This window comes from Pleurodeles waltl, chromosome 5 (assembly GCF_031143425.1).
Source record: "Pleurodeles waltl isolate 20211129_DDA chromosome 5, aPleWal1.hap1.20221129, whole genome shotgun sequence".
Taxonomy (NCBI): domain Eukaryota; kingdom Metazoa; phylum Chordata; class Amphibia; order Caudata; family Salamandridae; genus Pleurodeles; species Pleurodeles waltl.
In genome coordinates this window covers 516,750,972-516,773,426 of record NC_090444.1, presented here as the reverse complement: position 1 = coordinate 516,773,426, position 22,455 = coordinate 516,750,972, and the positions used below count along the sequence as shown (strand labels likewise).

The window sequence follows — 22,455 nt, the reverse complement described above, 5'->3', positions numbered from 1 at the left end:
TCCCTGTATTCCAGTCCTGTCCTTGCCTGTTCCAGCCAGAGCCTGTTCTCAGTTTCCCAGTCCTGTCTCTGTCTGTCCCAGCCAGAAGTTTGCGCCCTGTTTTCAAGTACTAGACCCGCCTTTGCTTCAGCCTGAGCCTGTTCCTAGTTCTTGCCTCTGCCTCTTTGTTTGTTCCCTTCTGTTTCTGTTTCTTCTTGGTTCTTTGTGTCTGGTAAGTGTTCTATCAGTCTTCACCAGTGTATACGTGTCCTCCTGTGTACTGGGGTTGGCTCCTGGTTTCCAGGAGGCAATTCCAGCCCCATCCTTGTCCAGTGTTATACGTTGTATTTCGTGCCTAACAGTGACAGTGTGCTATTGCTGTTTTCTCAGGAATCGCCACTGTGTTTCTAGCTGGACCCACAAGAGCGTGTTCTGTGTATGTAAGTACTATCCTTGTTTGTGCTCTAGGGTCCAGAGACAGAATCACTTCTGCTGCCTCCTTTCTATGGGGCTGGCAGGGTGACTATCTGTAAGAGCAAACTGCACAGAGGCATTGAGATTCCCTGTCACTGTGGGAGGTTCTGCGCCTTACTCTGTGTACAACCCCAGCGTGTTTGTCCACTGGTAATCCGTTTCCTGTTTGTTCACACAAAGGTTGCTCTGCTTTTACTTTCCTGTTTCCTGTGCCTATCCATAGCTGTCCTTTCCGTGTATGCCTTTAGCTGCTCCTCTGCCCCAGTGTACTACCTCTTTAGGATATTCGGTGACCTCAAGGGGTGTCCCAACCGAAGTCCTGATCAGACCCGCCCGAAACCGTGACAGATTTGGATGAGATAATGCTCTTGAAGTGACTTGCTGATGAGTTAAGTAAGGATTGTGGTGAAAGCAGAGAGATCCAGCGTCACTTCTATGTCTAGACTCTTAGCAGTGTACAATTGAAGAATGAAGTGAAAACTGAGGGAGAGCTATCACAGAAGTCTGAAAAAAGCCTGGTAGCTATAAATAAAGGAGAAGTTGGTTGATGGATTGGCCCAGGGGAATACAGTTTTCTCCTGGAAGTGTTGAATTATTGAAATTCCCATTACAACAGAGTGTTCGTTACAATAGAGGTGTAATCAAGGTAACGAGCAGGTACTGTGAGCTCACTAGATATGCATAACAATTCCTTGTATGAATCATCAGCTTCGTAATTCTGCTGTAAAAATATGCTGTGTTGAATTTTAGATCAGTTAGCCTATGACCTTGGTTGTGCATATGGCAGGCTGTGAGATCGGAGCAGACTGTGGGCTCCTCTAGAAACCTTATGGTGGTTCTCATTTTGCATCTCAGAGTATGGTGGTTGCCTTTGAGCCATTTGTTGACCTTCAGTTTGCTGAGTTTAGGTCTACTGCATTTTAAAAAGGTTAATAGGTCCAGAGATTGATGTACCCTATTTCAAAGAGCAAAGTATATTAATTGAAGGCACGTTTGAGAGGGATACTGATAAGAGGGAACTAAAGGAAGAAGACCTGGATGGATTTCCTAACCCAAAAGTGTTGTTAGTATTAGGACAGTAGTGCTGCTTGTTAGCTCTCTTAAAGAAGATGAAGGGGTTGCCTCATCCAATGAGTCACGTAGCATGAGGTGCACTACTTGGAGCTGAGAGAAAACAGTAGATCAAATCTATGGCCAGCTTAATAAAGAGTTGCTGGACAGGCGCCTTGAAAACTAGCCTGTCCATATCAATAATTGCTATGTTTTGAGGTTGATAGCAGGTACTGCTTTAGAACACTGAACTCTCTTTGAAAAGATACCTGATGCATCAGAGAAAAGAAGATGATTGTTGTGAATGAGATAGCGAGATTCATCTTGCATTTTGACCAGAATTTGCTTAAAGGAGGCAAGGCTTAGCTGTGCAAGCCCCTTGTAGTTGGTACTATCTGGCAAGAAGAGTGCTTCCCTGTTAAATGTACCAGTGTTTCTGTTTCACCCAGTATGTTATAATTTGGCAGTGGTAGGTCATTGAGGACAATAGCTTACTCTTTGGAACACATTGTTTCGATGATACATAGAAAATGCAAAGAGCACTACGTGATGGTATCATGCGGGGTGCTGAAGAAACATTCAGTACTGCACCTGAGAAGGTGACCTCTCACAGTAGGGCCCGCCACAGGGTAGGATCAGGAGACAAAATAGTGATGTGTAATGGTTTCCAATTAGCTAGTGTATTTTTGCATGGGGTGCTAGAGTTTGTACCTGGTGTTTGCCTAGTCTAAGTAGGGCTTATATGGAAAGGTTTTGGACTGCGCTGGATGAGGGTGTCATCTTTAGCGGTTGGTGTTTTTGAGTTGTTCTAAAGAGGTCATAATATTCATCAAGATACATTTCATGAAATGCCTCTTCAGAAATTATCTGGTAACCCACATGGTGACAACAATGGTGTCATTCAGCACCAAATACATTATGTACAAAGTTTAGCAATCAGGGATCTCAAATGAGCATGAAGAAACATTCAGTAATATGCCTGAAATACACTGAATATGTTCTCTATTTGCTTCAGGATATTAGCTTGTCATTTTGTCCCCAAATACTGGCTGCCATGCCATGTTCCTAATTGCTGCAGCAGCTTGTAAGTTTGGGAAGTGTGTAAGTGCAGCTGTAGGAATGCTTCTTTATATGCCTGGGAAAGCAACTGCTCTATATGACTGCCATTGTGTGTCAGGAACCGTTTTCCACATTCAGCAATAGCCTCATAAGTGCGGGGATGGGACTTGTATGCATTCAGGTGCAAATAAACCAGCTTGAGAATAGACTGACAATTCAAGTACTGACATGCATGCTAAGTAATGCCTCATATACTCTGGCACTGCTGTCATATTATAGGAAGCGCCTCAAACACCCATGTGAGGTTGATATGTTAATTCTGTGTCGGATGGAAAGCTTCAACTATTTTATGCCAAGATTCATACACCCTGCAGCTAGCTTCTACCTCATATACAGTGTTACACATGCATATTCACACATACAGCCTCATTGCCTGGGAGCAACTGACATATGCTGAGGTATCAACTAAAATACCCAGGAACTCACTCACATTCCCAAGCAGAGCCAGACATGCTCAGGAACAACTTCCATACACTCCTGGACAGCCTCACTTGTCCCTGCATAGTTTCCTTTGGTTAAGTTCAACCATTGTCCCACAACAGTACAGATAAGCATCTAGAGCCCCCTAAATATGAGGCTTGATAGGATATTTATATTCAAATCACAATTTATATTTGTTTGAGGGAAAACAGCTTGCACCCCCATTGAGTGGCTTGCTTCATCATTGGGCTTTCCAGACGGACATCAGTTCTGCCATGATAGGCTCAACCACACAGATGGGAGCACTTAATATTGCGTGAGAGGGATCTGAGGTAACTGTTGCTAGAAATAAAATTATCCTGAAAAGCTCAATACTTATTGCCTTTTTTTTTGCAGACAAGATTAAAAATATAAGGATGGGATAGAAAAGTAATGTTCTACCATCCTAATTATTCAACAGGTTTCAGCCTTTTTATTTGCTTCTGAAGTCAACAACAGACTTTGATCAGAAATATATGATCCCAATGTGCATAATATTCCAGTGGCCTTAGTGTATAGTTGACACAAAAACCAACAAAACAAAACCAATAAGAGCATGAAAAGATACATGCTCGATATCCGGTCTCAGGGGTTTCCCTGTCCTCAAGGATGAGAGACTTCATAAGAGAGAACATATCCCCATTGTCACACATTCATCATGGGATTGGTGTCTCTGTCATTTGCGTCTCTCCTTCTTCTTACTCGTCATGTGTGACTACAGGGACATGTTCTCTCTCCTTTCTTAGGAGATCTCTTGGCCTCCAGTACAAGGGGAGCCCTGACTCTAGATAGTGAGTATCTTTGCATGATTTTGTTTGTTCTATTTTGTTTTGTTGGTTTATGTGTTGACTGTACACCAAGACCACGGACATGACACACATAGTGATCATATATTCCTGATGCAACCCTCTTGACCTTAGTGGCAAAGGTCAAAACTCGTTGACTAAGAATGAGGTAGTGAGTTACTGATTTCCCTTCACCATCAGGTACCACATTCATATGCACAACACCACCTTCCTATGCACATCACCACGTTTGCTTATGCTAGTACAAACACATATGCTTTCCTACTCCCACCTTTTCTTACCTACTGTTCTGCTGCTAGTTTACGCTCTCTTGCTATAGGGCTCTTTGTTGGGCAGGGCCATGACACTGCTGCCTATTTCTCTTCTTTATTTCCCTGGAAACGGTGAGCCGGGGTGAAGAACAACAGCACCAATGCAATCCAGCCCACCAAACATTCTGCTACAATAGTGATACTTTATGAAGGAATATGATTGGATATTATGCCACATGCATGGACCTGGTGATAGTTTGCTATTTTGATAAGCTGAGTATGATCACAGTGCACATGCAGCTGGATAAACTTCTCTTTACCTTAGCTTAAAATGCAAGCTTTGGACAAGGTAGCAAATACAGTACTGTTGAAAATAATTTAGCTGATAAAGCACATATGTATAATGTTTTTGCTGCATAAGCCTTTTATTATAAATTTATAATGAACATGAGTATGTTATCTTTGATATATCCCCACTGGTTGTGCAGCTAGTGTTTTATTAATGGTGTTTTTTTTAATAAGTGTGTATATAATACATATGTTGATTTTCCCTGCCTTACCCGTTTTAGAGAGGGGCTCTCGGAGAGTGGAGGCCCCATCAATCCAAACTGGCCCTACATTCCTTTCCTTTCCTATAGTGTGTTTAAAAGTTATGGTGACTACGGAAAGGTACCCTAATTCCTCATCGCTCTCTTCCTTTGGGGTCTAGTGAGCCAGGTGTCATACCTGGGCCTAAGGAAGTGGTTTGAAATGCACATTGCTGTATCTTTAAAACGGCACTGATTTAAGTATCAGTACATAGCTCCCTGAAGTTTTTACTTTATTTGTGGTCCAGCTCAAACATATTCTCCTAACAAGAAGTAAGTGACCAGTTAAATGTGTTATATACTAATGTTTTATTGAGCACTGCAGTCTGCTTAGTCACTAATAAAGATGCAGTTTTCTTTATAACAGTGTATCAGTACAAAAGGAATTCTCACTTCTATATTTTGCAGGTGTAATGCACTCTCCAGGCTTGGAAGGAAACAGCAACATTAGTTTCCAGACACTTCTAAATGCAGATAGCCTCTACATGGTTTCTTATCACACACTTCTTCTAAATTTGAAGCTTTCCAACCTTGACTACTACAAGAAGAAACCTTCTCTGGCACCTGTGACTTTGGTAAATGATCAACATTACTTATTTTTAGTAGATAAAGGGAGGTGACCTCTTGATTGTTTTGGTTTGTATACATTTACAAAAAAGGTGTGCCCGCACGTGACAAGTTCAGATTACAAATATATCTTCTTTCTGTCCAAACATTAATGTCTTATATGTTTTCTGAAGGGTACTTGTCCCTGCAGATTCCTCACCTTTTGAATATCGCCAGGCATCAGACTGAATCCATACACGTCATAGTTGTCTTTCGCTGGTAGGTGGTGTTGGCTCTATCCCAGCACCAGCAGAGGGGAAGGTATGAGGTAGAGGAGCCATATTGTTCCACCCTAGCACACTGATGTCAGTTCTCTTTTCTGCACCCTTTCGCGTGGATTCAGAGCTGCTGAAGTTGTCCAGTTCTTAGTGATGTCTCCCCCTAAGAGATCAGAATTCAAGCCTTGGCAATCCTGCCATGGAAAAATGTCCATGTAGGACCCTCAGAGGTCTACCTGCAGTGGCTGGGGCTGAAGCGAGACTCAAAGTTATGTAACAAAAATGACTTCGTGGACGCCAAGTCCATCAAGGAGCACAAGACTAAACTCTTTATGGCACGAGCGCACAAGGTTGGTCATTGTTAAGGTTGGCCTCAAAGTCACCGGTCATCCTATTTATCCAAAGAGAAATGAAGGAATCACAAGATGAGAAGGAGAAGGCACAATGACTCTCCTTGAAGTCCTGAAGTAGGTATCTTCTGCACGGTCTGCCTGCTACGGAATACTGCTTACAGCTGGAGCTTGTCAACTCTGCCACAGGAGTCATTTTGGGCAGCTATGCCAGCGCTGGCCCGTCTGGGGCTCACCGCCGGCTGCTCTTTGAGCTGTAGGGTCAGTGCCAAGTCTTGTTCTGGTCCCATGGCCTGTTTCTGTTTACCCAGAGTTCCCTGCGGAGTTCTTCAGCGCGATAATGGTGTTCAGGAATGCGGTTACCCCCTTTATTGTGCCTTTGGCCAAAATGGGACTTTTTTGGGACTCCATTTTGATTACTGGTGGCAGGTTTACCCTTGGCGCCATTCAGCTCTAGAAGACTTCCTTATAGCATACCTCTGCGCTGAGCCCCTTGCCAGAAGTCCCTCTACAAATGCCACTACCGGCACTGCTACCACTTGCGCCATTTCATCCACTGGAGGCAACCATTGAAAACTAAAGCAATCTTAGTGCTGCCTTGTAGGGAGGCTCAGAGGCTAGCTGAAGAAGCCAAGTACAGGATAAAAATGCATCCTGGCCTCACACCATGCCAATGATCTTGGCAATCTAAGGATGACATCTTATGTGATTTAGATACCATTCAAATACTTGTGGGTGTTTCTCATGATGATGATGATGATGATAGCAGCGTGGTGGTCAATTTGCTACTTCATGCCTTTTTGAGACACAGCTGGTTGCCTAGATTTTCAAAATATCAGTGGGCTGTACACATTCCCTGAGACACAGTACCATGTAGACACAGTACCATGGAGGACTGGCTCTCCCAGCAGTACCTTCCTTTCTGCTATGCTGAGGAAGGCAGTAGGAGTGGTGAAACTGCCCTTAACCGCAGTGATGGCCGATCTAATATACTGACAGAGGTCCTATAGCCTGCTTCAATAGTATCAGAGCTACTGCTTTCTTTTAGTGAAGCTTTGCTCAACCCCATCTGGGTGGTTTGGGACAAACCAGCCTTTGCTTCTGCCAAAACCCGGATGATTGCCAGGTGGTATATTTTGGCCCAATAGATCCTGCCTGCCTTTGTGTTGGTGCAGGCTTCACCTTCCACTAAGGACAACCGAGTTGTGATCTTTACAGCTCCTGGGGACTGGAAATTGGAAGCAGAAGGGAACAAAAACTTTTCCCTGCTAGCACCTTAGCGCTTGCTGTCCATGACCACCACATGGGTACTCAATAGGTATACCTGCACCTTGTGGAAAATGGTGAATATGGTGGTGCCAAGTTTACTAGACCACCTAAAAGACCATTTTACTGAAGTGGTGATTCATGGACAGGACAACCCCAAACAAATAATCGGGAGAGGCCTGGTCATTTGTACTCTCATAGCCCTGAGGAGGCATACATGGCTGAGTTCCACCGGCACCTCACAGGATGTGCAGTTGGGTCTCATGGACGTACCCTTTTCTGGGGCTCGCTTATTTGGAGACAAAGCTGACTCAGCTTTGGAGAGGTTCAAGTCAGGAAGAGCTGCTTCCCTTTCCTAGGGGCTTCAGTCCACAGGCCAAGACTACAGACTGTTTCTGAAGTTTAGGGTCCACTCCATGGGATTTGTTTTTGCCACAAATAATCCTCCCAGCCCATCCAACAGTACAGGGGCCGAGGCAAAGGCACACAGATCCAGCATATATCTTTAGCTTCTCCTTATAAGTGCATGTGTGGGCAGTTATGGGGAGGGTGTATTTGTCCCTACAGGCTTGGGATATCATGAATTCAGACCATTGGATCTTAAGGATCATATAAAGGGAGTATCCCCTTCCCTTATAACAAGCACCTCTTCAGACACCCCATCACCAAATACTAATGGTACTTCCTGGTTGCCACGGATGGCACTCTTCATCTAATCCTAGACCTTGGGCTTGAACATTGAGGTTTGGAAAAAGTTCAGAATACTGTACTTGTCTCAGATGCTTTTGGTAGCTAAAGCAGAAGGTCTGATGGTCCCATTTAATTTGTAGGATGCGCTCTTTCACATACCAATCTTGCACTGACACAGGACGTGCCTGGTACTCGCAGTAGGCTCTACCCACTGCCAATACGCTGCCCTCTTGTTCAGTTTGACATTCGCCCCCATAGTTTTCATGAAAGTGGTGGCAGTGGTTGCTGCACATCTCCCCAGGTTGAGGATTGCTGCATTTCAGTAACTTGACAATTGGCTTCTCAAGGTGGGTTCGCCATAGCTTGTGTCAGAAGACTTACCTGAAAACGAATGCCTGGTGTTCTACTTTGACTTTTTCATCAAGATGCTCCAATCTCCTCTAGAGCCTTTTGAACACCACCTTTTCATAACTGCATCCGGCAAATGGACATCATAGGATCCAACAAATTTGTGATATGATTGTGATGTTTTAGGAGTAGAGGGGAGCATATCATAATCCTAATGGATTTTGCTTAGTAGTTTTGCTGGCTTCCTGTATTCTACTGGTCTCCCATGCACACTAGCACATAACGCTCTCCTATGTTGCCTTTGTCAGCAGTGGTTACGCCAGGGGTGAGATCTGATTAATGTTATCAGGACCTACCCAGATACTGCAATAGACTTGTGCTGGTGATCGGTGGAGAGCACATACCACAATGGATGACTTTTTGCCTGCCACCATCTTTGCAGACAATTTGACCATGATGTAGAATGTCCACAAGTAGGTGGTCATGGGGCCTCAACAAAATCAGCATCAAGTGACGCAAAGCCTCGCCAAGGCTCGGTGCCCCGCTGCCAGCCCATCAGAACCGATGTAACTTGACACGGTCTTGCAAAGCCTTTCCACCCAGCTTCATCGAAACGAAAGCAGCGTGATCTAACTTTGCATTGCGGACCTCACAGCTCCTCGGAACCAATGGTGGACAGCACACCCAGATTTAAAATACTGTGTTCAGCAAGCCAAACTTGGTTCCTATATCCGGCTCGTGCATCATCATAGCCGTCCTGAACTTGTGATTTTTTTTCCAGGTCCAGTGTGACCAGATACCCACAGGTAATGCTTTATGCTTTCTAGCACTGTTTTCACTTAAAATCTTTAAAATTATATATCTCTGTTTCTAATAGTTGGATTTTTGTTGTTTTGTTCTCAAAGGATTTATTCAATTTTACTCTGTTTCTAAGTTGGTGTAGGGTTTTTCTTGTGTTGTGTTTTCATTTAATTACTGTTTGGAGTGTTGCATAAATACTTTACACCCTGCCTCTTAAGCCTGACTGCATTTCTGCCAAGCTCCCAGAGTGTTAAGTACAGGTTAATTTGGGGTTTGCTTGTGTTTCACCCTGACAAAAATTGTGGTTGCTGATTGAGTAGGGATTCACCCCGAACCAATATCCCAATCTACATCAACATCTATCTGTTGTTCACCTGCATCTATCTACACAAACTGGTCTTGAGAACTAAGGTGGCTTTTCTGCCTAAAGTGGTGCCCCTCCAATCTACCTGGGGCAAACATCGCTCTTTTAATTTTCTTCCGTTTATTCCTTGTTTACTTTGTAAAATAATAAGCACCAGGGTCCAATGTTTTGCACAGATGCTCACAGTTGGCGCTATTAATGTTGGTGTGCTGAATATGAAGGCTGTCTAGTCTTGATTCCACATCATATCTCTTTAATCCACCATTAGACTTCTTTATCTCACTTTTATGGGTTATTTTTCATCTCTGCTTTCTCCCTTTGTCACTGTTTCCCTACTTTCTCTCCTTTCCTTCTTTTTTTGTTTTTTCCCTTTCTTGCTGTGGATCAAAGTATGTTGAATAAAATAAGTGCTGTTTCCCAAAATGAGTGTCAATGAGCCCCCTGCAACCACCATCACAAATTAAGCACCACTTTACGACATTCCCACCAAGGAGGAATAGTGATCTCAGTCAGGATCATTCAGTGATGCTCTCCCATTGCCCATAGCAGTCACCATTCACTCTTTATCTACCACATCTCATGGCACAGCAGTGCTCAATTTGTAACAGAATGAGTGTTGTGTAACAGAACCTGTGCCGATTTCCATTCCCTTCTATGGAGCCCGATGACGACGCAGTCTCCTGGGGGCGGTAAAAAATCGATCCTTCGTGTACTCTACTTCGATGCATTGCTCCATCAAATGTACTGTTCAGCAGATCCTGCGTAAGTTCTGTAGCCAGCCTTCCCTCCATCGCGATCAGCCTGGATTTTGGATTTGCACTGTTCCCTTGCAACCTCAAGTAACCTTTTGACCGCTATTGACTTCTAAGCACTGTTTTCACATTTAATCTTTAAAAATTCATATCTCGACTTCTACTGATTGGATTTTTGTTGTTTTGGCCTTGTTTGCTCAGATAAATAGTATTTATTTTTCTAAACTGATGTGGAGTCTGTTTGTGGTGTCTTTCACTGTGTTAATGTCATCATTTAAGTGTTGCACAAATACTTTACACATTGCCTCGTAAGCTAAGCCTGACTGCTCTGTGCCAAGCTACCAGAGGTTGAGCACAGACTGTTTTAGGGTGTGTATCTGACTTGCCCGGAGTAGGATTGTGGTCCCTACTTGGACAGGGTCTCTAACACCATTCTTCAGGTATAACATAAGATCCAGAAAAGGAATCCTTTCTTTGCTGTATTCACAGGTGAACCTGAGATGAGCATTCCTTATATTAATACAGTCTACACAAGTAGAGGTACCTCTGGCATCACCCTTCCAAATAATAAGGATGTCACCATGTAGCATTTCCACATTTTTAGATTCAAAGGGTTATCCATTGGATAGATATGTCTGTTCAAACTGATACATAAACAGATTCGCTTCACTGGGAGCACAGGCTCTCCCCATGTAAGTTCCAGAAATTTGATGGTATAATTGGTCTGGAAATAGGAAAAAAAATATTTCAAAACCAAATGTGCACAATCTATAATAAATAGACCTGGAGTTCTCTCCTGCAATAATGTTTCAATTGTTAAGAAAGTGTCACCCTGAGGAATACAGGTATAGAGAGACTCAATTTCTAGTCCTGCCATAAAAGTTTCTTTAGTCTCAAATGGCAAATCTTTCAGTGTCTTCAGGATGTGTTTAGTATTGTGTTAGTATGATGGCATCTCAGAAACCAAAGGCCTCAAATAAGAAAATCTATGAACTGGGAATGGGGTTCTAGAAGGGAACCTATGCCAGACACTATCGGTCTGCCCGAAAGACGACGTGGAAGTTTATGAATGTTGTGTCGGGTATAGAAATATGCTATTGTAGGATGATCCATAATCAAGAAATCCACTTCCTTCAAGGTGATCCACTCTGCCCCTTAGCCGTTTCTACCAATTCCTTAGTTGTACTCTGCAATCTTTTAGTAGGATCCAGTTGTAATGGGTGATAATATGGGATATCTTGCAGTTGCTGGAGACACTGCTTCAAAAGTCCTGGTTTCCTGGATAATGACGGCTCTACCCTTATCTGCTGGTTTAATTGTTAGACGTGTATCCGACCAAAGTCTACGGGCAACCTCAAACTATACCTAGACAAGTGGTAAAATGTTTCGCTAATATGGGTCTTAATGGTCTGAAAATCCTTCAGAACTGCCTTTTCAAATGTCAAAACTTCAAGTTTCATAAATAAATATGTCATAAATATTGAACCTTAAAAGCAATGCTGGCTATCAATCTATGACTGTAGACCACTCCACTCCAGTGAGAAGATGTGTTTCTATTTTCTTTTATCTTGAAAATATATCCTGAAGGTTCTTTTGGTACAATCCATGGTGAGGCAGATATTTGGACTATCACCTGACCACTTCTTCGCTTCATCACCTACCTCGAGAGTTCCCACTCCAAACGTAGATCTGGGCACCACAGAGTTGGCCTCCAAGCAAAAAGGGAACATCAGCCAGGTATTCAAGTATCTTTGTTGAGGCCATGAGGAAGGGGTACTCGGCACCTATTTTTTTTTTTTTTTACAAATCCATAGCTTCACAACATTCTTTCCGAAGGAGTCTGAATTTTTTCATTGTTTTACTAACAGATCTACTCTCTGCCCTTCAGATGTGATTTTGGCTCCACGCTTTACATGTAAATGATTTACATTTCAAGATTCTTGTCTTAGACCTGCAAACAAAGTATCTCGGTTTCCTGAGTTGGCAGAGTAATTGCGTCCATTGCCATATCTCAGCAGCTAATTACTGAGAGCACCTCCAACATCACTGCCACCTCAGAAATCTCTGGGTTCAAGATGTGATGTCTTTACTTTTTGACTTACACCATTTGGTGATCAAGGCAAAGAATATTCTGATTCCTATCCAATAAATGTTGTTTACAGGGAAATTGCTACGCATGACATATGTGCATGTAACCTCCCCACTGCAGAGAGACCATAAATCGCCACAGCCTGATGGCATCTATTTTTAGGTAAATGATAGCCAACATGAGATGTGGTTAAACACAGAGATGCTGCAGATGTTTTCTCGCTCCTGAAAAGAGGTGTGAATTGCGTGCAGTGCTTCCAATTTTACATGGAGAGGCACTCGATCTACTGAAGGTTCATAGCTTCCAACCAGGGAAGTTAACTTCCTTTAAAGTAACATTCCGTACTTTAAAGCAATCTTGTTGAGGCTAAATGTTATTACTTTTACATAAAGGATCCAGTGCAGGTTTTTACAGAGAAAGCGAAGAGTAATACTCTTTCACCCATTTATGCAGGTTTGCAGTTGTAATGTTGATTTTTTTTGTTTAGCATGAACATTATTTTGTCTGCCACTTACCTAGTACATCATAAACATCCTGATGGAATTGTGCATGTGACGCATGCAAACAGGTCAACTGTGTAAAACTAAGCAGTGGTGCTTCTCTTTCACACACATGATTGATTGTAATAGTGTTTTACCTTCAAGGGCAACTTAGAGTGAGACTTTTGCCTTTTAGATGGCAATTAAATGTCTTCCCTTAGAGAACATATCCTACTCAGATCATCTTCCCCAGCAAGTTGTCAGGAATGATAAATGGTTATGATAGCTCCCATGTGGCTCAACAGATTCTGTTTCTCAGACTTCCTGAAGCTTTGAAAGGATTTGCTGTTTTTACCTGTAAGGGAGAATACTCTAACTCATGGTGATCTAATATGACACTCTTTTTCCAATCTGCTCGTGTCCTTAGGTCCAAATGTTTGCCTTTTGTTTAGGACCTGTTATGCTGTGTATCCGGGTGGACTCAAGGAGTTCCCTTTTGCAGCTATTGCCTTTTTCAGGAATCCATTCCGCAGTCAACAGTAGTCATAGACATCAAAGTCCAGCTCAATGTTCACTGCAAAATCCTTCCACTTTGCCAAACTGTTCACTGGGTGGCGCAGAAAAGAGCCACTGCCATTGCAAACATTGATTACTGCAACATCATCTACTTGTATTTGCCCAAGAAAATCATTAAAAGCCTGCTATGGTTACAGAACAAAGTAGGTGCGCTGTTTATAAACCTTTGCAAATGTGACCATAGTAAGGCAGTTGAAGGCACTTTGCTGGCTTGTGGCAGAAGCAAGGTTCATGTTCAAGGTAGTAAACACAATCCAAAAGGTTTAATGTGGCAAGATTCAGAATATATGAAGAAAATGATCCCTTCTAATATACCCTAACCAGAGCCCTTAGGTCTGCTTCTAACCACTCGACCCACAACAAATCCTCAGGAGATTGAAACACCAACTTTCCCAGCACGTGGCACAGTCTTCACCACCACGTTTGCAAGATGCTGTAGGGCTTTGTATTTTGTGTGGAGTCTTTCCCATTAGTTTATTGTTTTTTTTCTGCTTCTCCAATGCTCCCTGAATTTGTTTGAGAACCTTTTCCATTTTCTCAAACTTAGAATATTGATTTAAACTTTTTTGACAAATAAAGGAGATGTTTGTCTTAGTCCCTCTTTTGCGATGAGATTTGCCCCTTTCTCCACATTTGGCACAATGTGTTTTTTTCACAGTGCGTGTTTCAGAGTGATTCATAGCCTTCTGTTTCGTGTAATGGAGACATTGGCAAAATGTTTTATCTCTGACAGCCAATAAAAGTAAGGACAAGTATCACAGCCAATGAGATTTGTGTGCTGAATTAAAAATAGGTTTGTGAACCCAAATGTGTATATACATAAATTAACCATTAATACGTCATGTAGGCAATATTTAATGCCAAAGTCTCAAATACTACGGGATAGATTTATACAAAAATAGACTAAGGGCATATTGTAGGCGAAGCCCTTCCTCCATACCATGTTTGGCATATATCCATTCAGCAATTTATGATGAGCAGAGAGCAAAAATTCATATAGGACGTATGACTGGTAATGCTACTTTTCAATCACTCACCTTTGTGTACATTGACCAATCTGCATGAAATCTGAAATGAAGAAACCAAGGTGGGTGCATCAGATTGCTCCCAAATTTCACACAATTTTGTCAAGCAGGGTCAAAGTTATTATTAAAAAGGGCATTTCGTATGGAAATTGCATCTTGATCTCACAAATAATGAAATTTTTCACACTATTATGCCATTTTCCACAGTACCATTGATTGCATTGCGGTATACATTACTGTACTTATACCAATACTAAAAAGAACACTAATTTGACTTTCTTCACCAGTTTTACGGTTGTGTCATGTGTGATTCTTATATTTTGTAAACAGAAAGTGCAAAATAGGTGTTCTCTCAGAACCACTTAATTACACATAATCAGATATAAACAGTAGTAGCAGTGCTTCCAATAGTTTACATTAGGCTGGAACCATATCCAGCATCCAGTAGCTACCAGTGGTCACATTCTGTCCTACCAATAAACTAAGAGCACTTCTTTAATTATCTCAGTTGCAGCCATCCGATAGTTGCACCTTTGCTGTAGAGCATCCAACTTTCTTCAGTCAGCATCCCATTCCTTCCAGTAAAGACATCATTATGACTGAGACTGTTTCAAAACAGATGTTCTATTCTTTCCCAAGGTAAACACCCTATTGAATCTTTGCCAGATATCATCCTGCCTCTCCCATGGGCCACCTCACCTTGTGCATGACCACAGGAACTGAGCAATAAAACTAACTTTTATTGAGTGGAAAACACTCCATCCAGCTTAGTGTTAAAGCTGTATGAGTCACAAAGCACCTAATGGCAAGGTTGTGATATTTAGATCACTGATTATCCCAAAAATGCAAATGTTCCTCAACATGTGAAATGATAATGACTATTTTTATTACTTTCTCTAATACCGCCGCTCGATGTATCCGGTTTCTATGTCCTCTGTAGAAGGAGTTTCTCAAGCAAGTGCAGTCCAGCGGAGTGCTTTTGGTTTTTTCACAAATCTGGATTGAAGAGCTCTACCACCAGGTGTTGGACAAAAATATTTTGGGTGATTCCGGATACTGTGGAAGCCCCGAAGAGCACTGCCTCCCTCTCATCACCATGCTGACTGGTAGGTGGTACCTTGCCACTCTAAAATAACTCTCTTATTAGCTGTTCAAACTTCTCTTCTTTCCAGATCTGCCATTGGGAAAGACAATAAAATAACTTTTATACTTAAAGCAGTTCTTACATAAACTTAATTCTTAACTAGTTAATTTTCTTTACATAGTTTTTTAACTGTTTCTGTGTTTAACAATTTCAGAATACAAATGTTTTTTAAACTCTCTTATTTTCTCACATAGAAACAAGTAGTATACAATGTTGGTGCCATTGGGATGTATCATCAGGTGCAGTATAATTTAACAGGGTAGACAGTCACAAAAGTCAATGAACTTTATACCAATATACATATAACTCACATGTTGCATATTAGGGGGGTTTGTCAATGGAGGGTCTTGTATTAAGTGGGTATATCAGGTTTTAAAACGTTTTGACCACATCTCCAGGTCTTTGGGTAATTTATTATCATCAGTTCAGGGTAGCTTCATCTTTATTATTTACTTATTCTGCTAATGTTGAGTCTTGAACATCTGGTATCCAGTCCTCGACTTTGGGAGCCCTAGTGGCCATCCCGTGTATTGCAATTTGTCTTCTTGCAAGTAAGAGTACAAGTAGACGTTCTATTTAATGTTATAATTGAACTTATCAACATCAGTCCCAGCGGGTACGGTGAAAAAATAAGGTACCTGTCTGCTTAAACTTTGAGCAGCTAGTGTCTATGTGACATCGTCAGGATACACATGTTCTATGCAATTTATTGAAGTAGGTAAGGCAGAATCTAGCATTACAGAAGATCTGACGTGCCAGCAGTTGTGCATTCTCCCATTGCCTCTTTGTAAATTTCAACCCACAGCCTGTCTCCCATTTTAGTCCCACCAATGGGTTATTTAGGTGTGTCGGCACACACTTCCTTATCAAATCTGGAAATCAAACCTCCATCTTGGTTGATTTCCACCAACAGCTCAAGTTCCTACTCAAATGATAGCAAATGCATTGACTAACGTAATTAGCTTTTCCAAAAAAGAACTTGATTTTAAAAAAAAGAAATGTGGTAATGAGCATGGGAAGCACACAAAAAACTGAATCATGTAATTGAATGCAGTGGATAATAGAGGCCAAAATGAGTGGCTTCCTAAAATTAAGCAATACCACTGTACTTTGTCCTAACAGCTTGCGCAAAAGAGAACTGAGGGCAACTATTTCACTAGCTTGGCATTGAAAAGAAAATCAGGTAGAAGATGAGGGGGACCTCATATATTGAGACTCGTCCAGGAATGAAAGGCAGACTTAGAGAGTAATCAATATAGAGTGCAACACAAGGAAATAATGAATGTAATGAAAGCGGCTGTGCAGAACTCAGTCCTGGGGTTATGTGACTGTGGTATGAAATAAAGTCATAATTATTTTAACAAGATTCTTGGCAGGGTTCCATTTTAAAAGTTGTAATTCAGTTATTTACATGTTCCAGTGTGCAATGTGTCAAAATAATCTTCGCAAACCCCACAAGAGTCTGGAGCTGTTTATAGACAATATTAAAATTAATACTCTCTGGATCCCAGAGTCTGTTGGCCCGGGGTTTCCTCGAATGATTGGTGGACGCAGGCTCATGCAACTACAGGCAAGACACGGATTTACCTTACTACACAGTGGTACCCGCATAACTTTCACAGTGGATGACATGATCACTGGTGAGGCCGGAAGTTGTCGTGGCCTTTTTCTAAGTAACCTCCTGCTCCAGGGAGGGCTGGTGAACAGGAAACAAAGAATAAAGTGTTGGAAAGGTTAAAAGGTGAGGAGGCGAGAAAGAGGGCAGAATCTGACACGGGAGAACCACTCTGCAGAATGCTACCGCAGTGTGATGTGGCTGTTCCCTAACATAACTGAAGTGTTGTTCTGCCAGCCATGCCCTTTCCAAACATTTTCTTTGTACCACACTGTGTTATTAGCTCCGCCCACAGTGAACTCTCTTTGCAGCCTTGCCCAGCTTTCACAAAAGAAAGTTGGTCAATGTTACATTGAGCTGGCCCCGCACTAAAACGCCTAGGCTTGCACAAATGTGCATACCTGAATTTATTCAGAAAGAAACATCTCCCCTCCCCTTGCATACAGCACCCATTTCCACCACAGGTAGCACATTCAGTAACAGCTCTGGCAAAATGGACCAGTCATATTCAGTGGCAGATTACAATTTTCTTCTATTGCCATTGAAACAGACTCATACAGTACCGTGCAATAAAGTACAAGACAGTGAGATTTATTTAAACATTCAAATATATTTATTTAAGTTTTTAAACTCAAAAAGAATTACAAAATTGTTCCAAAAATGTGATAATAAATACAACGATGCATGTTTGGCTACCAATTTGAAGTGATGAATTTAAATCACTGGTGTACATAACAGAAGGGTGTTTGAAATGGACATTAGTCAGTGAAGGAACCAAGTACATATACAGTGTAAGCACTAATGTTAGCTGTGTTGGCATGAAAAATAAAATAAAGGCAACGTATTACAGAAAACATTAAGGAAAAAAAATTGCCAAGGTGTGACCGTAATGAAAGCAGTTGCCTAAAAACCGTATTAGAGTTGTACTATGAGTCCAGCATTTCAGTCGCTGCAAGATCTGGAAGGATATCTAGGGATACCAAGTAAAGAAAATGCAGTGCAGGAATGACTAAATAGACATTTGGTTCTTTGCATATATAAGACAGGCTTGGTTCAAAATGGATGTAGTCCACCTTGAAGTGCATTGCCTGCACTGCGAATCAACTTGAGCCAAGCCCACCAGATATGCAATGACAGACCTCTTGTGAATTTTCATTTGGATAGAATATGTCTTGATGCTTTTATTAGCATATGGTCCATCTAGAGCATAAATGGCATTTGCCAATTGGAGAGGGAGCCAGCCGAAAATATGCCTAAGGTCATTGTTGGGAAATCCAGCTTAGGTAGCGTCTTAAAAGTATTGCTTAAGTGAGAGACAATTTCTTTCCAATACGAGAGAATACATTTCCTGTGGAACAACATGTGAGGGAGCTTGCTTTTGTATTTGTTCTCAGTTCCATCATTTTACCTTCCCCAACAGACGAATTTATTAAGTCTGGGTGGGAGTGGGTCGGTAAGAACACCTGAACAGAAAGGGAACAATTGCATGAGCATGTTGTGAGATGCAGGACGTTTTGTACAGGCAACTTGGGTTCGGGGAGGTCTGTTGGTGACCTCTCTTGAGTTTTATTTCAAAAGCAGAAAGGACGTCTGTGGCCCCATGTTGGTGATTTTTCAAGGATTCTCCTGGCTTGATGTTTTAACATGTGGCACCTTGCTCTGGCAACTGATGTCACAGAGTTCTCCCCTGAGGGCTGTGAAACCAACCTAAAAGCCAATAGAGAATTTGAAGTTCTTTGTTGTTACTGGATTTTAACCTCTTTTTGCGAGCTTCTTCCTTGGGATTGTGCTAATTTGCTAATCATCAAATAATGCCAGTTGCACTGAAAGCTTTAGACCCAGGCCATAAAGAGAAAACTCTCCCTGGCTTTCAGGTTATCCTAACATTTAGCACCCTTATACAACATCACACTTCACCCAGTAGAGGAAATTGGAAAGATCTTGCATCTGCAGCAGAAGGTGTGCTATTGCACATGGGCTGCAGTCATTCATAAGGAAGATTAGCATGGAGGAGACCAAGCTGGCGGGCGAAAACCGTCCAATGGTACTTATTGACCATTAGGATGCAATGGTTAAATGAAACCAGTGGTACCAGGTGAGAGCATGAACTGCAAATAAACATTGTGAATAAAGTACTAGAAAACGATCCATCAAAGTCCTTTTTAACTCGTACTACTACAATGTTAACCAAATTTTCAGTGTTACAAAGTCTTTACAGTCATCTGTATGTGTCCAAAGAAAGCATTCATTGTTGATAACCTTGTGTTTCAGATATGGATGGCTTGGGAAGCAGTGCCATAGGTGGACAGCTATTGGCCTCTGCATCATCACAGTCACCTCTCAACCAGGACAGGAGTACCGACAGCGCCATCCTGGCAGGTACCAATGTTCCACTCACAATTTATCTTCTGTCCCTTGAAGGTTGCAGAGCCAGCAAAATCAGTGGAGGAGACGAGCCATCATGCAGACTCTTTACATTTCTCAAATATTTACTTCTGCTACTTTTATGAGTATTTTTTGTGTAGTACACAACATTATGTCACTAAACTAAGAAATATTTATTAAGATAATCGTTTTTGAAAAAGGAGTGTGCAAAGGTTATATTAGGTAAGCAATGTTTTGCGAAATTCACAATTTTGACCTTTGTGTAGTTCCGAAAGTTTCATGCTTGGCTTTTGACTATGCCTAAGTGTAGTTTTCTCCCACGCTTACCTACGTGGTTCTTGTGCGTGTTACTTGGTGCTGAAAATAGATGAGCTATTTTGTTGTTAGTTTACTGTGAAATTGAATGCACTCTGACACCAGTGAGGGAAAGGTGTGACAAACTGCCTTTGCTTATTAAAAATGTGCACAGATGGACGAAAAAGTTTTCCGCTGACGTTTCGAAGATGTTGATTTTTGTTTTGTTTAAATTGGGGCTAAGCGATAATTAAAGGATTGTGAAAGTCCGCATTTTAATGCAAAGCTCATATGCATAAAACATCTCAACCTTTGCGTAATTGTTGTGAGAAATGGCAAACATGCCTGATATTATCATTAAATATATTTGTATACCGTGAAATCTGAATTGAATTACAACAGGGCATTTCCAGATTTGACAGCCAAGAAAAGTGAAGTGAATTGGTTTGCCAAGGACCACCCAGTTTAGTTAAAATATGAAAGCTGGGGTTTTAAGCCCATGTTTCCTGGTTACACCCTGTTAAATCCAGTCACAGGGTAGATAACTCCTCTCTCCAGTTTAATACCAAAGAATATTGGTTTGGGTTTAATTATCCTTCAGGAGCTAAATTAGCACACTGTTCAAAATACATGGATCACAATAAAACGTGTCATACATAATCGAGCTGACACTGTATAAGAAGACTTTCTAGAAAATGGTTTGCATGCTGTATCAAATGGCGACCATTACAAAAGAAAATTCATATTCGGAACACATAAGGCAATCCAGCAAACTACCTGGATCCAAAATACACCAGACTTGTTTTCCACAGTTTAAAGTTTAAGAGAAAAGGAGTCAGGACAACACTCTGTTTTTATGGTAATATCAAGGACTTCCCCTGATTTGACAATCTATTTCAGGATTGTGCAGTATACAAGAGGCGTCAACTAGACAGATTAGCCAAAGGGAAAGGTCAGAGAGATCCCTCGTACTTCTTCTGTGTTGACACATCTTCAGTGTAGCTCAACTGAAGTGCAATATGGCTTCAGATTGTTGACGTGCTCACTTACTGGTTCTGCATTTAAAGTCCAAATTCATTGCTTTAAAGTTGAAGCACCAGGTCACGCTGAGACCCTGCAAAGCACAGTTGCCAGCCGTTCTTCATGGAGCAGTGCTTATCTTCCAAAAACTGCTTTATGAGGCCAGGTTCAGGGCTTGTCTTGTCTCTTTGATGGCACTCACAATGGACAAAGTGCAGATTCAAGCCGAACAGTCAGCCCCAGCCAGGCTTGAGCCTTGCTTGTTTACCTATACTGTGGCTGTAATTGTGTTTTTGTAAGTGAACATGTCTGTTACCTTGTGGTGCAATGTCAACTTTCTATCTAGCTGTGGCCTCTGTCCCTGGTGAGCGGGAGGAAGGGAGAACCAGTTTTTCCTGCTTCCTATTTTTCCATTGTGCTTTTTAGGTAATCCCGATACAGGAGCTGGCCAGTGCATTTCTTGCCTCACCCAAAATCATTTTACCAGTTTGGAATCCCATGCTGATCGTGGCTTGCCCACAGACACATCCCATTCATCCCTACAAGCTTCACCTCCTTTCAGTGATTTTCCATCGCTCATGGGACTGCAGCTTGAATCTGCACAGCCTGCACAGTTCTCCTGGGGCAGGTTTTTTCATCAGTGCTTTTTGCAGGAAGACATTTTCGCCTAATGCTGATTTTGTTACATTCACTCCAAAGCTTGCATTACTGCCTTCAAGGATTATCTGTTTCGAAAATTCAATTTCTTAGAGGCATCCTTACATAGGCGATGTTCAGAGTGTAAGCAACTATAAATTTCCATGCATGTATGTTACATATATGATATTTTTCTAACTTGGATTTGGAATCCATGCTACTCTGGTGTTCTGTAAACTGGCTTGTGGGAAGCAAAAGATCTCACTGACTTGTTCTTTCTCTGCACATGTACTATGCCAGGGATGAGGCAAGCAGTCAATTGGATGCAGTTCTTGCAGACACTTAACCGGGGTGAGCCTGAAGTATCATTCATGCCTGACACTCAGTCTCATAGTGCCCATGTGACCTTAAATATGGATTCACACCAACATTTCTTCACAGGCTAGCTCTGTCTGCCAGCAGTGGTGCCTCCATGAGGGCAGAGGAGCATCGCCCCTCCGCTGCAAGAGCAGCAAACACAAACAAATTGTAATAAAAAATGTATTACCATTTCATTTTTCATACTGCAGCAGCCAGGTCTGAGAGTGGGATATCAGCAGGGAGGAACAGTGTACACTTCAGTTTAAAGTGCGCATGTCACTTTGGCCGGCTTTCTTGCAGTAGCCACCAGGACATGCACATTTTAAACACTCCAACCCAAGTTGTCTTAGACAGCTAGGTGGAGAGCAAGCACAGGCTCCCAGAGCCTGAATGAGCATCAAACTAGCGTGCTCCAGCTAATTCTGGTGCTTCCCAGCTTCTGGATTGGTAGAGGGGAGTTGTTGGCAGCAGGTAAGTAATTTTTTATTTTATTTTTAATTTTTACATTGGGTTAACTCACTTACAGGTACTGTAAGAAACTCACAGTGCCTCCAGTCTCAACTCCAGAGCTCTCAGTTGTGGCCGTTTCAAACACTGTTTGAAATGGACCACAATTGAGAGCTTTGGCCTTGAGCCTACGGGCGCCTCTAGTTTTTATTAGTGCCTGTCTGTGGGTTAATTATTCTCCCTACCTGTTTTATTTGCTGCTGGC

The 22,455-nt window shown here is 41.9% G+C and overlaps 1 protein-coding gene across 3 annotated transcripts in view; it reads left to right on the top strand.

Annotated features, from left to right (window-relative positions):
- The window catches only part of ARFGEF3 (ARFGEF family member 3), a 402,727-nt gene that overhangs the window by 222,399 nt on the left and 157,873 nt on the right, over positions 1–22,455 (top strand). For all 3 annotated transcript variants that reach the window (XM_069234334.1, XM_069234333.1, XM_069234332.1), the window contains 3 exons: positions 5,134–5,300; positions 15,230–15,395; positions 19,320–19,427. In XM_069234334.1, coding sequence (XP_069090435.1) covers positions 5,134–5,300; positions 15,230–15,395; positions 19,320–19,427 — 441 coding nt within the window. The remainder of the gene's footprint in view (positions 1–5,133; positions 5,301–15,229; positions 15,396–19,319; positions 19,428–22,455) is intronic.